The 16882-nt window shown below is 31.2% G+C and overlaps 1 protein-coding gene and 1 non-coding gene across 2 annotated transcripts; one reads left to right on the top strand and one right to left on the bottom strand.

Annotated features, from left to right (window-relative positions):
* Positions 1–4114: 4114 nt before the first annotated feature.
* On the bottom strand, positions 4115–10468 carry LOC129951145 (ATP-dependent RNA helicase WM6). Its single transcript, XM_056063159.1, has 9 exons — positions 10309–10468; positions 9879–10088; positions 6569–6789; positions 6322–6505; positions 6105–6223; positions 4970–5101; positions 4730–4876; positions 4353–4608; positions 4115–4284 (listed from the first exon to the last, which is right to left on the bottom strand). Exons 2-9 carry the CDS (start codon positions 10075–10077, stop codon positions 4271–4273), a joined length of 1272 nt encoding a protein of 423 aa, XP_055919134.1. The 5' UTR covers positions 10078–10088; positions 10309–10468; the 3' UTR covers positions 4115–4270.
* A 1431-nt stretch (positions 10469–11899) lies between these two features.
* Positions 11900–11977, top strand: LOC129953008 (small nucleolar RNA Me28S-Cm2645). The gene has a single exon (XR_008782439.1). It is a non-coding gene; the product is annotated as a small nucleolar RNA Me28S-Cm2645 (small nucleolar RNA).
* The last annotated feature ends 4905 nt before the right edge of the window (positions 11978–16882 follow it).

Here is a 16882-nt window from a genome sequence, read left to right as displayed (position 1 = left end):
AAAACACACGAAACTATAGAAACTTTGAGAATTCAAGAAATCGATTTTAGACTTAAGTGGTATAAATTCTTGCAAGGAAATGACAAATCCTCCAAGAGTAATTCTTGTCATGAACAGTGTTTTCTCAAATTAGATATTCGGATCCGACTTAAAACTGTAGGTCTTCTCCATCCCTGATAACATTACACGCACACGTGAATGGTTGAGAGTTGTAAGTCGGTAGGCCCTAGTTCTCAACGGTCTGTTGCGGCATTTATTTATTTATAGGTACAAAATACACGTGAACATTTTTGCGAAACAATTTTAAAATAAGACGTCTCGCATTTATATTTCTGTATTCTGGTCACATCTGCAAAAAGTACATATTTTCCACTCAATACTCTTAAAAAAAACCTACGAGATTTTGATATTTCATATGAAGGCGCTTATCCACCAATATTGGTTACAAAAAATCCTCAAAATTGTATGTTGGCTTTATAAATAATTCAATGTGAATGTTTTTCTTAAGCTTCTTATATTTTTTTTAAATATTAAACCTCATTTTAACCGGAAAATATTTCGTCAGAAAACTTTGTATTCTTAAAAGATTTTGAACAAAATTTAAATTTTCAATTTTTCGGACTATTTTTAATTTACGTTTGCATTACTTTTAAATATAAATAAGTACAAAATACATATGTATGTATGTTTTTTAATTAGAAATAACGGTTATTTGACGGTACGAATATTTATTTTCTTAAAATAGGTAAATGTTTATTCCGAAAGAGACTCTGAACAAGACTCGCTTTCTTCCTCAGAATTATTATTATCTTCTTCTTCAGAGTCATTTAATCGAAATGAAATCGGACCCTCAGATATAAGCATTTCAATTGGAAAAACCGCATTTTCAAGTACGGTTGATCCATGGATTAAAATTTTGTGCATTTTTGGAGTCATCGGAGTCAAGTGTTGCTGTATCGAATGCAATTTTACCAATCTTAGAAATATCGATTTTATATTCACTGGACAGAACTTCTAATATAACCTTAAGCCTATAAATTAACTGAATGTCAACACCCGTTATTTCAGCAGAAATTTGTGGATCTTCAAAGAATTTATGACTTGTATTGCCATCATTTGAACTCCCGAAACCTGGCTTTGGTACATTCACTATTAGACCGAGTTGGTTTTTCAATTTGTATGCAATTCTCGTTTTTTTCTTTGAAAATATCTTTATCTCCGTGTTCGAATTTGCCATTTCCTTAAAGCGTAATAAGCAATATAGAATATGGTTTCGAAAAGACGAATTCTTGCATGTAGAATTGATAAACCAAATTTTAATGTAGTTGTTTGAATATCTTTTGATTTTGACAAATCATTAAATTCCTAGATATTGCTCCACATATGTATTTATATAGCACTTCATAGTTGATTTTGTATCTGTTTCGGACTTTGATATCAATCATTGTAAATGCCAACGTATGTTTAATTTCCAGGGGCTCAAAATCTTCCAGTTTTGTTTCCATTAGAGAATTGATTTGCGATTCTATAAATTTAATAAATTTCACTTTGGGTAATATCCTTAGTTTCTTTAGTAAAAATAATTCTTATAGGTCGACAATACCTTGGTGATGATTCTGTCGGATTTTTTCAAACGAAAGGTACAAAAGAACTTTGAAATATATTTGCATCGGAATGGGAATGGTTTTGAAACTTTTGTTTATATTGGTTTTGTTGTCCATTTTAAAATAAGCTCTAAAGATTTCATTTCGTCCTCAGTTAAGGTTTGTCGAATATCTCAATACATCAGTAAGCGCTTATTGGTGTGATAAAGCAAGCTTTGCAATTTAACCTCACCCAGTGTTTCCGTAATCACTTTTAGCTTTTTTAAGTGTACTATAACTCGGAAATTTTTTCTTGTCACTCGTTGTTATAATTTGCAGATACTGCCTTACCAGATTGCAGCAATTTTATTTGTGTTGCAAAAGAAAGTCCTTCTGTTTGATGCGATCGACGAAGTTCTTTAGTTCGTCTACATTTACTACGAGGGCAGAGATCACCAAAGAACTTAGAGGGCCGACAAGGTCTTTATTTATTATTAATTTCAAAACTTTCAAGTTCCATCATTTTGTAAAAATCGACTTTCAACTCTTGCAGAACGAAGCCATCTGGTCTTAATTTCAAAGCTATAAATAACCCTTCCAATAAACAAAAATACATTTCATTATTTAAATTCATATTCAAACCTTAAACGCCATATATTAATTTTAAATTCTTCGAGTTGACCCTCCTCACTACTTGCCTTGTGTAACAAATATTTTTCTAAATAATCCAATCACGCTTTAAATCCACCTTCAGAACATGTTTTCATCACATCATATAAAAGTTTTTTGGTTAAAACTGTTAAGTCGGATGATTCTTAAAATATATCAAAATTTACGTTTTTTAAGATAAAGCTTAAAAATGCATAAAACATAACTTTTTCTTACACAAATAACAACGAAGGTTGCAAATTGTAGCACTCAATTTTTATGTTTATTTATTTATTTTATGTTTATGTTTATTTAATTAAATCACACAAACTATTAAAACTAAGTTTTTAAACAAAAACCAAAATGAATATATTAGAACACACCTGGGGTGGAATCGGCTAAGGTGATTGTTGACTATCAATTTTTTGATAGTCAAATTGACTATCATTTTCATTCCGTCTGCGTAAGATGATTCAACTCAATTCAATTCGATTGAACAATTTCAGATTCAAATTGTCAAAATTCGTTGTTGCCTTGGTGAAATTTTAAATTGATTCTTATAAAATATCTAAATAAATGTTTCAAATTGGCTGATTTTGAATAAAATTGTTACTTTTCTTACTTTTTTCGAATGTCGTAAGCTTTGTCGGTCACAGGAATGTGTTTTTTAAAAGAAACAAAGTGAACTAAGAAAATTTTCCAGTCGTTTGTGTAAGCGTCTGGTAGCTCTATTCGGAATAAACAAATTTGTTTGAAAACGACTATCACATTTTTTTGTGATAGCTTTTTAGGTATCAATTTGACTATCACCTTATGTAGATCAAATTCTATCATTTTGATTGTCATTTATCAACAATCACCTTAGCCGATTCCACCCCTGCATCTATATTAATCATCTCAAAAATTATATCAACAGTTGCAAAATGTTAAATAAATAATGAATTGAAATTACAACTTTCTTTCTATGGTGCAAAAAAATATGTTCTTTTTCATTGACTTTGAGCTAGTGATGCGGCTAAATTAACTGGAGTAAAAAAAATATACAGTTTCTTAATCTATGGACATTTATCTTACGTTTGGTTGAAACTTTACTTCTTAAGTTAGCAATTTTTAAATCGACTTTTGTCTAGTTTTTGCATGCTTTTACTCCATAGTGCACCCTTAATTCTTTTTTTTTTTAAATGAAAAACCATGTTAAAAATTGGTTGAGTAATTTCGAATTTGGTACCTGATTATAAGTTCGCGGCGGATCGTTTTCATTTCGACCTTTCAAATTCTATTTATTCTTATTAACGAATTCACGGCGAAGCGATTTTATTCCAGTGATTGCACACCTTTAGTTTAGACTTTTTCTTCCTATATTCACCGCGAACCCCATAATCAGGTCCTTTTTTTACGATTAGTTATTTTGAAACGCTACTAGCTTCGAGAAAGCACAAGATTTTCCAAATTTTCATACGATGGCTAAAAAAGATTACAAAAGTACTTTATTATGAATCTCAGTTTAAAATCATCTTTAAAATAATATCTCATATGTGCTTGCAAAGTTCATTCTAGGTCACCATGCATGTATAACTCTCGAAGTGAAACAAAAGGTTTATAGAAAATGAAAATACTTTCTTATGAAATTTTCGAGAAAACACTAAACAAAAAATTTGGTTTGTGACATTCCTAAACCTTGAGCAGGTACGAACGAAAATCCAATGACAAGATACGTTCGAAACGTTTTCAATATACTTCTTCCCAGAATAACACACATGAAATACAAAAACAAGTTTTTAATTTGCCACTTTGCCAAAAAATAACGACTAGAAGTGGTTGCTGTTTAATCAATATTTTCTAAAAAAAAATGCTTTCAAGTTATAAAAATAATTAAAAACTAGTTATTATTTTAATTAACTTTATTTTTTTATATCTCCTTTTTTACTTTTGTTTCCTGTCACACTCTCTTTAATAGAACAAAAGTTCTAAAAATACAGGACCGTAATTGTTTTTTTTTTTTTTTAAAGTTATTTTTTTTTATTTTCTATGACAAGTATTTATCTTCCTTCGACTGAAAAGAAAGAAAAAAAACATTTTTATACATTGAATTACATAAAATAATGTAAATGTAAAACTTACTGTAAGATGATAGATCAATTTCGTCAGGCAGTTCTGTAATATTTACGTCAAAACGATCTTGAACTTCGTTTAGGATTTTAGCATCAGCTTCATCTGAAACAAATGTGATGGCTAAACCCTTTGTACCGAAACGTCCAGCACGTGCCACACGATGCAAGTAGGTATCAGAGTCTTCTGGCATGTCATAGTTGAAAACAATATTAACACGTTCAATATCCATGCCTCGTCCGAATAGATTTGTTGCTACCAAGATTCTCTGTAAAAGAAAACAAAACAAAATGGATTTAAATTTTTGTCGTTTGTTTTTAAAGTTTATCAACGTTTTATTAAGAAGAACCCCATATTGAGAAAAATAATATTTTTACAACAAAACATACCTTCTGGAAATCTTTGAACTGTTGATAACGCGACAAACGCTCCTCTTGGTTCATACCTCGATGAATTCCAATAGCTGGGAAATTCTGTTCTGTCAACAATTGTGCTAGCGCCATGCACCGTTGAACGGATTTCAAGAATATTACAACCTAATGTTTTTAGTTTTTTTGTTTGTTTTAGTTTTCAGTCAAATTAAATATGTACAAATATTTTTCGGTTCAAAGCTTGAATATTCAAAGTACCTGATTGAACTCAAGAACATCGAGCAATTCAAAGAGTTTTTTGTTCTTCTCGTTTTCCTTCAACTTAACATAATGCTGTTGTAAACCATGCAAAGTTAGTTTAGCTTCATCATCGACATAAACTTCCATGGGCTAGATTAAAAGGGAACGAGAAAATGAGTTAAATAAATATAAATCCTTATAAAATACACTAATTTAGAGAGAACATCAAAATGTATGTAGTTAAAAACCGAAGCTTCATCTAATCAGCTTTGTAGTCTCATGTTTATTTTTATTTTTTCTCGTTCTGCAACTGTATCCACAACAACGTACAACTATCAATTTCCCCGGGTCTTAAAGTTGACTCAAAATATAATTCTTGCCATTTGAATTCGATTCGTATTCAATCTTAAAAACTAACTTTTTTTTACTTTCATTACATTTTTTTTTTTTTTGTTAAATTTTCTTTTTTGTTTTTTTTTTTTTAACAATACATACGGCTACAAAGGGACCTGCGACATCCACCAACCACCAAGAAGCAGACGGTGTTTGTGACCCTTCAATCCTCCATATAACGCCACCGCTTGGCACATTTATGGTGTGCGGATTTGTGGAATAGAGAGGTATACTCAGCAACCCTTACCAAGCAATCTGCTTATACACACACATTATTACAGAGAGTAATGGGAGTTTTCTGAAGCAATATTCTGCACATCAACGCAAAAGGATTTGTGGGAAGTTATTGTAACGATAGCTTGCGACAATTTGTAGTTCCATCGAACACACAGCTTGTTGATGCATATTATCATATAGTATAGTATTTTTTTTTGTAAGGCGCATAAACAGGAATTGAAGAATTTCTTCCATTTTCATTAGGTTTTTGTTTGAAGAACTTGGATTTTTCTTCAAATACAATATCATTTGATTGGTTTTTAAAAAATTAAACCGCGACCTCATAAATTATTTGATTTAAGTTTAGAAGAATATTTAACGTTTTGCAAACACAGCCAGATGAACTATGGTTATGGTTTTGGTTTTTCAAATACAATATGTTGTTGAACGCGCAAGTTTTGAGTAGTAGTTGAAGTGGTAGGAGCAGGAATTGAGATAATCTTATTGGTAGTAGTAGTAGAATAATTAGCACGGTGATATTTACATCTTGCATAAATTTCTTGCAGACTGGACGAATTTCTTTGCTAAGTGTTGCAGAAAACATCATGACTTGTTTTCCGTGTGGTGTACTGCGGAAGATTTCCTGCACGTCGCGACGCATATCTACAAAGGAAAACACACACACAAAAAAACATTATACAAAATGTTATTACAAATTTGAAATTTTATTTTAAATGTTTTAAAGATTTGTTATCACTTACCAAGCTGTTCCAACATTTTATCACACTCATCGAGGATGAAATGCTTGAGATGCTTCAAGTTAAGTTTTTTGCTGCGAATAAGAGCAAGAATTCTTCCGGGTGTGCCTACGACGATGTGTGGTGTAACACTCTTTAAGTTGTCTTCGTCTTTTTGAATCGATAAACCGCCGAAGAAGACACCAACCTAAAAAAGCAACAAGGTTTAAAAGCCACTCAACGGAATATAATCTTTTTTGTCGAATCTCACCTTAACAGATGGCATGTACTTTGAGAAACGTTCGTATTCTTTGCTGATTTGGAATGCAAGTTCTCTGGTGTGACACATAACCAAAACATAGACAACATTTTCAGTTGGTTCTAATTGTTGAAGTGTGGCCAAAACGAATACAGCTGTCTTTCCCATACCTGACTTCGCTTGACATAAAATATCCATACCTAAAACAGCTTGGGGAATGCATTCGTGTTGAACTAAAAGTAACAAAAAAAAACATGTAGTTTTAAAAAATAAACCAGGTATTTAAGTATTGAGAAATGTATACCAAAGATTTAAAATGAGGACAGAGCTTAAAAATGATGCTATCTGGGGATCATATCATTATGATACGAAACAAATGAAGAAGGTGGTATGTATACTTTGATATTATAATATTTTCTTACGCTATCTTTTAAGATCTTGAAGCATAATTCATCTAGATAACAGATATTCAGATTCAGTGTTTGCCACTTAATTTCGTTTGCTGATAAAAATAACGATGAGATATGTAAATTTATAGAAGGGAAAAGCAAACATAAAAGTTGTTACTCTAAGTTTCGTTTTAGCAAATGGACCTAAAGGAACTTGCTCAAAAATAAATCAAAAATGTGCAAAATGCGATTTAATTTTGTTAAGGCTTCTTGACATTTCATGACCAAATGTCACCAAATTTCTCTCTTCAATTTCAAACCTCAAAAAGGACCAATCTTTATCACCTCTTAAATTGTAGATTTGAAACACTCACGAGATAAAAGTACAGTTTCTCACAAAATAATAGCAGTGTAACATTCCATCGAAATTTTCTACAAACTAAGATAAAGATTATAAACTGTACCCACGTTGAGAGGTGTTAAAGCAGCGGATGGATAAAATAAATTCCAAGGGAGGCCCAATTTTCCACAACTTTTTTAAGCAGTTGGGGCAGTATGTCAAAAATAGTAAGCACTGGCACGATCTTGGATGCCACGCCACAAGCCTACGACACAAGATAATGCACTTGCGAAAAGTTTCCTTCAATTGTTTTTTTTTTATAATAAGCTCACACTCAAAGGGATAATACTCATTAAGCCCTATCATGAATTCTATCGTAATCGGAAAATTTTTACGAATCCCGAAAAACTGTATAAATCTGTTCGTAATGCAAAATTGTATGAGATTTTCCACTACGAACGGATTTTATGATACAGTTTTTTGGGATTCGTAAAAATTTCCGATTACGATGGAATTCATAATAAGGCTGATTATGAGGATGATTATGTAGACACGTGTAAGCACTAGGAAAGGGAGAGAGGGGTTAAAAGGAGGTGTCGGTGCACATTGGGTTTGAATTCCTGAATATTGCGTTGGATTGGCTTTAAAACAACAGAAACTAACCTTCTTAATCCTAATAACCTCCTAACAGCTCGCATCGAACCATGCGGTTACCTTAGGTCTGATGCTTTTAACCCTATAAAGATAGAAGTTCTCATTCCCAGGAGAATCAAACTTTTGATAATATCAGCGCTCGCGTCAACGTCACTATCGAGGAAGCATAGTGACCAGTTAAAGATCCTAAAATAAATTGAAACCGTCCTAATTGGCTTTCTTGTATTGCCAAACAGTTCTTTAAGGAGCTCTATCTTTAAGTGGAGAGTTTTAACACGAGAAATTTGCTGCTATGACACAATTTTCAGATGTGCCTAGAGGAGATAGAACACTAATAGTGTACTTACCATGTCAAATGAAAGAAACAAGTCAAGAGTGTTTTCTGCTCGATCTACCACGTCCGATATTTAAGTGGGCTCGTTGACCAGCTGAGTTAGGTGGTTTAACTCAGCAAGGAACTTAGCACTTAGTTGAAGCCATGAAGAATTGTGTACATTGAAATCGTCCGTAACAACAATTTCAGTGCATGATAGGACGAACCAATTCTTTGGATGAAATCAGACAAAGCATCAAATTCAAGAGAAGTGGTTAGATTATTTTGTTGGCTGTGGCGAACCCAACCATTATTTTGGGTAGGTAATAGATTTGTAAGATTTACAAACGTTGTTTAAGAGTAAGTCTATTTGTTATAAAATGGGAAACGAAACTGATCACAAATTCATAAATTAAGTAGCAGCAGTCAAGACCAACTTCGAAAAAAGCATTTCTTGATTTAAAATCCCACTTCTAAAAAATACAGCCAATATCTGTTGTCATGTAGTTTTAATTTTTTATTCAAATTGCGTTTTGTCCATACTATTTAAAAAAAAAAATCTTAGTTGCAATAGCAACTTAATGAAGAAATCGAAGAAGAATTAACACTCAAATAAGTAAAATTCAATTTTATAAAACGAATGTTTTATAATTCTTTAATAGATATCTCCTTTTCTAATATCCAATAATAAAAAAAATGGGGTATAATAATTGATTATGCCTTTATTTGAGTTCAAACCAATGGCAGAATCGAACAAGTAGAAGCGGAGGGAATCAAATGTTAGTTAAACATTTCTATCAGAAATCACTCCGAACCCATCCGCAACTCATTCATCAGATTCTGTTATCAAAACGATTTATTGAAGAAACAAAATTAATTTTTCATAAAATGTGAGTTTATCAGGGAATTTATGATTTTTTTTTAAATATAATACCATTTCTAATGGTTTTTGTGTCAACTTAAAGTTTACTTATTTCAAAATCCTGAAACTTTAATATACTTTAAGTCACTTTTCTTTGAGTAGGACTATGACTCCTATATCCCTTCTCCTTAAAACTCTGAGAAAATAGTTTTAAGGATTTAATTTCTATAAGGCACAAATTGAAATAGAAAATAAAGTTCGTTTTCTGGGTGATGAATTTTATATACCTTTGTACGTATGTATATATACTTTCTCCTGATCTATCAAGCATACTACAAAAATTGTTAAACATTTCGTCTTTCTGCATATGGCATTTAATTACAAAAAAATGTTTTTTATTATAACCAATAAAACAAATAACAAGTTACTATAACTACCACCTACACTTGTAGAAGAAATCGCTTTCCACTTTCCAGTGAAGATTAGGTTGTGGAAAAAACGGCGCGAGGGAAACATTTTTCCTCATCACTTTCATCTTCCAAACCAAATTCACTATGTGCCTACCTACCTACATGATTCTCAATCCAAACAGGCTCATACTAATTCTATAAAACAAACATGCTTAACCATGTCAGAAATGACTAATAAAACTATAGAAGATCTATATCTACTCTTTTTCTTTTTTTATTTAACAACAAACTTCTAAATATGAATTTGGTTTAGTACTTAGCTAAAAAAATTAAGTTACTACCTATTACACTTACCTTCAGAAGGATGTTCAAAACCGCAATCAACAATAGCACGCAAAATTTCGGGCTTCAGCAAGAAATCTCTAAAACCGGAGCTATGAATTGATACATATGTACCCTTTACATCTTTCTTTGGTGCTTCTGTGGTCTCGGCGACGGTGGTTTCGGTCTGTTCCTCATCTTCGTAGTCTAAAAGATCGTCATTGTCGGCCATTGTTGATTAAACTTTAAAGAAAATTACAAAATATATTAAGTATTTTCCTCTAATATAAAGAAATAAAACACGATGATAGAAAAGTTAAGGAAATAACGCCGGTGTAGGTCGCCATTTTTTTCTTGCATTTTTTCACTTCACATTTTTTTATTCTACAAAAATCTTGTAAATTATATTTTTATATATTTTAGATTCACTTTTTTTAAGTTAAAATACACTTTGATTGCCTACCTTTTTGTTTATTTTACTAGGAATAAGAAACTGAATTTTATTTCAGATAAATTGCACAAGCCAAGATCTAAAAATGAGATTTCTCTGCAATTTAATTCTGAAAATGAAAAAGGTAAATGGAATTATGGAAATTAAGGCAAATGGCGCGTCAAATCAAACACAACAACGAGTACTCGTTACTTTTCTTAAGTAGTGCCAATTGAACAATTGTTAATACAGTCGATAGGCATGACTATACATAAGGGCACAAGTACATTTTGATTTGATACATGAGCTCGAAAAGGGATTTAATCTCGAAATACAAAATGAAATTTTTAATAGGGAAAAAAGGAAAGAATAAAAAATTTGACAATTTTCGTCTTCGCTGTAATTCTTTCAAAAAAAAATACATTCTCTTGATAGAATTAATCATTTTTTCTGCAAAATAAAATAAAAAGTGATAAGTGTAAAAATGGGTTTAAGAAATACGTATAAAGAATACATAAAAATTAGGTGGCACAACAGTTCATGAAGAACCAGGGCCAAGTTACTTACAACTCTCAACCAACTGGCATATAAACTGTAGTGACCTACATTTTATATGCCGAATCCGAATGGCTAATTTAAGAAAGTACTTTTCATGACAAGAATTACTCTTGGAGAATTTTTCAATTCCTCTCAATAAGCAGTACCAATGAATAAAATTTAAGGTGGCACAGGCATTGATTGAACCCAAGACCCTTTGCATGACAGTTCAACGCACTAATCATCACGCTCGGGTACTACAATCACTGGAGCTTGTTTATAATTTCGACATAAAAAATGTTGTAGTATAGATGCTTTTTGCATTTAATAACCTCAAGTTGGAATTATTAAATTTATAGGGGAACTTATTCCATGCCGAATATTTTTGTTTTAGGTTAAACTGATAGAGTTCAATCGGAAGTCAGATAATTATATTTTGGAAAAAGTCAATTTATATACCAAAACCATTTTTCAACCTCAGTTCGCTCACATAAGACATATAATTGAAATTTGAAAAATATACTAACTTCACACACAAATCTCCTCGTGTGAAAGAAATCTTTGATTCTTCGAAATTTTCTCTTGGTATCACTTACAAACGGTATAAGCAGACTGGAAGCATTTGTATTTCCGCTTCTATTTCGACAGGCTTGATGAATTGATTTTATCAATTTTCAATTCACTCGTTTCGAAGTCATTACAGCGCAAAGTTGTATTTCGCGGCGCGTGCATCTATAAATAAAATAAATTTATTAAATTGGTAGGTATTAAAAGGTTTATTATTTTTTATTTTTATAATGTTATACAATTGGTGATGATAACTTTGATAGGGACATCTGAATCGAATGAAGATTTGTCACATTATGTAGAAAACCTGAGCATATCAATAATTTTAATCATATATTGATTGTACCTATAGTTTTTAGAAATCTCATTACTATACTTTCTTTGTTATATTTTTTGCTGGGAGACAACGTGCTTATTTTCCCTCAACTTGGCAAAACTTCCTGAGAATTTTATTTGGATTCAAGGTAAGTTGAATATTTTATTCAAAATGTATAATTTTTTATAAAATTAAAAAAAAAAGAATTAAATGATGAAAATTATGATAGGGACATCTGAAATTAATGATCGATTTATCATTTTTGTAGATAACTGATTAATTTATACTTATTAACTTTTATGAATATTTGTCTTAAATGTATGAAGTACTAAAACGTATATTATTTTATTTGCAGGTGTTTTGCTGAGTGAGTAGTCTGCGTTGTCGGCCCCGGTGGGGGTGGATAGCTTGGGTTTTCATTTCCAACGCCATTTTTTAAGAAGGGCGGCGTCATCAATTTTCAAGGGTTCATTTTCATTTGTTTTTGCTTTTGTTTGTTTTTTCGTTTGTAATTTATTTTAATTATCAATAAAGCTAAATAAAAAAAAATACATGAATTTTACTTGTAATGGATTTCTGTTCAACTGAATTGAGGTTTGTATTTGTTTATTCAATAATGATGGGTACATATATTGATACTTGGTAAAAGCTTGAGTATTATCAAGGAAGTCTCATAGGTACTGTTTTGGTATTCCTTTAATGGAAATTCACTCTTGTCTGTGGTCATTGGTTGCAGTGGCCTTGGCCAACAAAACCTGTTTTCAACAAGTATATACCTACATACGTCAAGCGTCGAAGGTTAACTACAATTGACTTTTTACAAAAGTCAAGCGCTCACTACAGATGCTTACTTTTGATGTAACGAGATATTTTGTGGTTTCTATTGTAAGAAATGCACTGTACATTGATACTTGCTAAAGCGGGAAAATTATCAAGGACGCTTCATATTGTTTTTCAATATTATTCTGGTATTTCTTCAACGGAAATTTACTTTTGTCTGTGGTCATAAGTTGCATTGGCCATAGTCAACAAAACCTGAATTAAACATGTAGCTTAGCAAGTAGGTATGTATATCAAACCATTTCCGCCAACTTATCGTAAGCGCCAAAATAAATTTGATCGTAAACGAGAAATCTGAAATGCTGGTCATTGAAAATTGAAACCACTTTTATCCTAAGTAGGTATTGGAAATAATTATGCTTAAGCTAAGACATAACAACAACCTTCAAGTCTTCATGTGTTACTAGCAAGTTCTGAAAATTCAGTTTACTTTTTAATTGAAAATGTCGCTTACGATAAAATGGGGAGCATAGCTCGATATACCTACCTAGGTACCTACAAAAATATATTAGACGTCGAAGGTTAACTGCATTTATTTTTACAAAAAGTGCAAAAATGAAAACGCTCACTACCGATTTATGTACCTATCTATTATTGTAAGAAATGTACGATAGTTTCTATTTTTTTAATAAAAGTTTAACCTCTATTATAGTCTCATAAATTCGTCATTTCAAAGGATTTTTAATCTCGTTTTTATTTTTAAATGAAAAATAGCTTTTAAAATAAAAATTATTTTAATTGATATGTAAAAATTATTTCTTAGTCTCTTTTTGAGTCTAAATACAAATCAATAATATTAAATGGAGAATTAGCTTCTCTTGCTTATGTATTTTCATATTCATCCTTATATAGATTACCTGCATAGAATTGTCTAGAGCGCGAATAAAGGGGCTTGTCCAATGCATTTTTTTATAGAAAAAACCCAGAATCTATGTATGTAGTGTTGTTGTAGGTATGGAGTTTTGCTAAATGCGTGAATAAAAGTAAAATAATAAAAAACAACCACCATTTCTGAGAGTTTATAGGTACACATAATATTTTTTTAGTCAGTCTCTCTTAACATAAAATCACTAATATTACATAGTAAATAGAGTCAGCTAGTTAAGGGCTGAATATAAGTATTTAGTATATGTTTGAACATACTGAAGTGACTAAAGGGGTTTGTTCTCCTTCGCCATACAAACGCATTTAAACATTGAAAAACAAAAAAACATGTTGTATTAAAAATCTTTACGTTCAACAAAATATTCAATGTTACTTTATATTGCTCATGTATGTACATAAATTGTATGATTATTTATATTGAGCGCCTAAATTATTTAAAGAAACTACCTTTTCGGTAGCCCAATTCAAAAATGTTTGTAGCCCAAAACAAGAGCCGAAAAATTAGCCCAAATAATTGCCCAATTTCAATTGAAAAAAATCTGGTAGAATTTGGAGTGTGTTTGGTTTATATATGTACATAAATATTCATATATGTACCTAGAGCGTTTTTACAATTGAATTTTTGGCAGCGCAGTTTTTATGGAAAAGTTAGAGATAATGAATTAAACTAAATTTCTTGGTTGCCAAACTTCACATTTCGGAAGATCCAGAATTCAGAAGCATGATAGAGGAAAAAATAACTCTACCAACTTTGATAGATCATTTTAGTACATTATATTGGATGAAAAATGGTTAAAAAAGAATTTTAGGCGTCTAATCTACATACTTTTCAATCAGCGCTTGTCGTCAAAATGATGGAAGATGCGACAAGTATTTCCTGCGAGTAAATCATTTGAATACAACTGCGGTAAATGTTATCTATTTTAATATTTAAACTCACCACCAAGTCAAGAATTTTCAAATGTAAACGCACATCAATTAGAATACGCCCCAGAAGCAACATGTTTTAATTTGTTCTTGTAACCATTACATCAAAACAAAAAAGTTAAGATCATCGACAATTTCTTTCTCAGCTCAAAATCATGGACAAATTAATCTGATGTACTAGGATAACATATTAGGAAGCAGTTATACGCTACCAATTTCGAAAGGAGTGTTTTTCTTTCTTACTTCCAAATTCCGAACACGATCACCACTCAAACTCTTTTCAAAACTATACATATCTCACTTATGCTTATTATACCTGGCAATGATTACAGAGCCAGACAAAAATTCATTAACTCTCCAGTACGTATTAGAATTGGTGGAGAGGAGAAATCACAATTTCAGTATAAGGAAAATGTTGGTGTGGAAAGTTCATTTATGTAAAAATGCAGCAGTAATGCAAGATTTGCATTACTGCAGTCGGTAACTCTGTAGTAGTAGTAGTAGTAATTTTTTATTGAGTTTCTTGTTTTTTACACATTTGTTTTTCTTATAAATTTTACATTATTTCACTTAGCTATAATATTGCCGACTTAGAATTGGCCAGGCTACACAGGTTTTTATTTATATTGTTTTTTTTAAATATATTTGACAATTTAATTTAAGTATTTAAAGAAATGGCTTCTGCTGGGAAAAATTTATGTGTGTTCACTCAATGAGAACCACGCTTATTTTGAAGTATGTAGGGGAGGAGGAAAAGGAGATAACAATATAAATTAGAACAGGCGAGATAGATTCGATGAAGTCGAGTCTACTCTAACACAAACATGTATGTGTGTACAAGTGCCTGTGTTTTTATTTTTGAAATACAAAGTTAAGTTTAATTGGTATAAGAATTTTTGTGAGTTGTTTCACCACTCATACTATCATATTTTCATCCATTTGTAGTTTGTGTTTATGTTACTTAGGTTTTATGAATAAAGATACTTTAATAAGTTAATTTTACATCTAGTATAAGGTACTGTCAGTCTTTTTGTAGTTTGTAATTCATTTTAGTAATATATTATGTTTAAGCTAACTTAAGATAATAGTTCACAGCCCCAGTTAAGGCACTAATTAATGTTAGACATTTTCATAAGTCAAATTGGTATATATGTTCTAGACTTAAAGCTATGTATACTAAGTTAATGGTTTTGTACATTTAGGTATTTGTTTTTGATTTATATATTATTTGTTTATACATTTTTGGATATATGTATATAGAAATATATTTATTTTATAAATTATTCTTTCAAGTAATTATTAGGAACCTAAGTTGCAAATGATTCACATTTTGAAAGGTATCAAATAATAATAATAAGATAAGATAAGATAAGATAAGATAAGATAAGATAAGATAAGATAAGATAAGATAAGATAAGATAAGATAAGATAAGATAAGATAAGATAAGATAAGATAAGATAAGATAAGATAAGATAAGATAAGATAAGATAAGATAAGATAAGATAAGATAAGATAAGATAAGATAAGATAAGATAAGATAAGATAAGATAAGATAAGATAAGATAAGATAAGATAAGTACTATGGTCTAACTTTAATTCTGAAATATTCTGTGATTATTCAATATAATTTTTTTTTTTTTTTCCATTACAAATTTTTCTTGTTTTTGTTTTTACCGGCACTAAAGACATTCAAGATGAAATCTCCTAGCCTCTAAAATTGTCTGGTGATCTTTTTTTATAAAAAGGAGCAAGAAACAAGTTGTCATCGTCAGAGAACAGAAAACCAGGGTTGGAACCCTCACTGAGAATGCTAATTGGCGAAATATAGTATCATCGATTTCAATTTGTTTTTCTGAGGATAAAAGGGAATTGACGTTAGCTTTAATTAAGTTTAGATTCATGGTGAAAGGGATGCGACAAAAAGCAAATAAGCACCAGGCTTCTCATTTTCATTCATTTTTTTATATGAAGGCCAGAATGACCTTATTTTTGAAATTAGCTGCCCAATCGGCAAACCAAACAATTTCTGAGACTCATTAATGAAATCTGAAACATCATTGCCATCAGTGGAACAAGGGAGGGGTTTATTCTGCCCTTTATCGCTATTTTTGACTATATCCGCGAGGAAAAGCCCGTTTGCGGTAACCTATTATTATCACTGGTGCTAACTAAGTTATTTAAAACTAACTTGTTCTTTTTGTCAGGACGTGAAGTCACTTCCTCTCTTTTTTTTAGGTATAATGATCTTTTTGGGCAACCTTTGTAGTTGGCTGGATGCCCTGCCGTTCCACAATTGACACACGATGCAACTGATGTTTCATTTTTTGGTCCCAGACTACACTTGCCAACTTCATGACTGAGAAGGCATTTGACACATCTAGTTACAAACGCACAGTATTCCGAGAGATGACCAAACCTCTGGCATCTGTAGCACTGCTTCATTCCAGAGCTTCTTATTGTATCCCACCTTACTTTGTGTCTCAGTAGAGATTTGAGAGTTTTTATTTGAAGGAGACTTTCCCTATCCTCCAGAG

This window comes from Eupeodes corollae, chromosome 3 (assembly GCF_945859685.1).
Source record: "Eupeodes corollae chromosome 3, idEupCoro1.1, whole genome shotgun sequence".
In the NCBI taxonomy this organism is placed as follows: Eukaryota; Metazoa; Arthropoda; class Insecta; order Diptera; family Syrphidae; genus Eupeodes; species Eupeodes corollae.
Note: the sequence above shows the minus strand (reverse complement) of the source record. Positions and strands in the feature narration are given on the sequence as shown.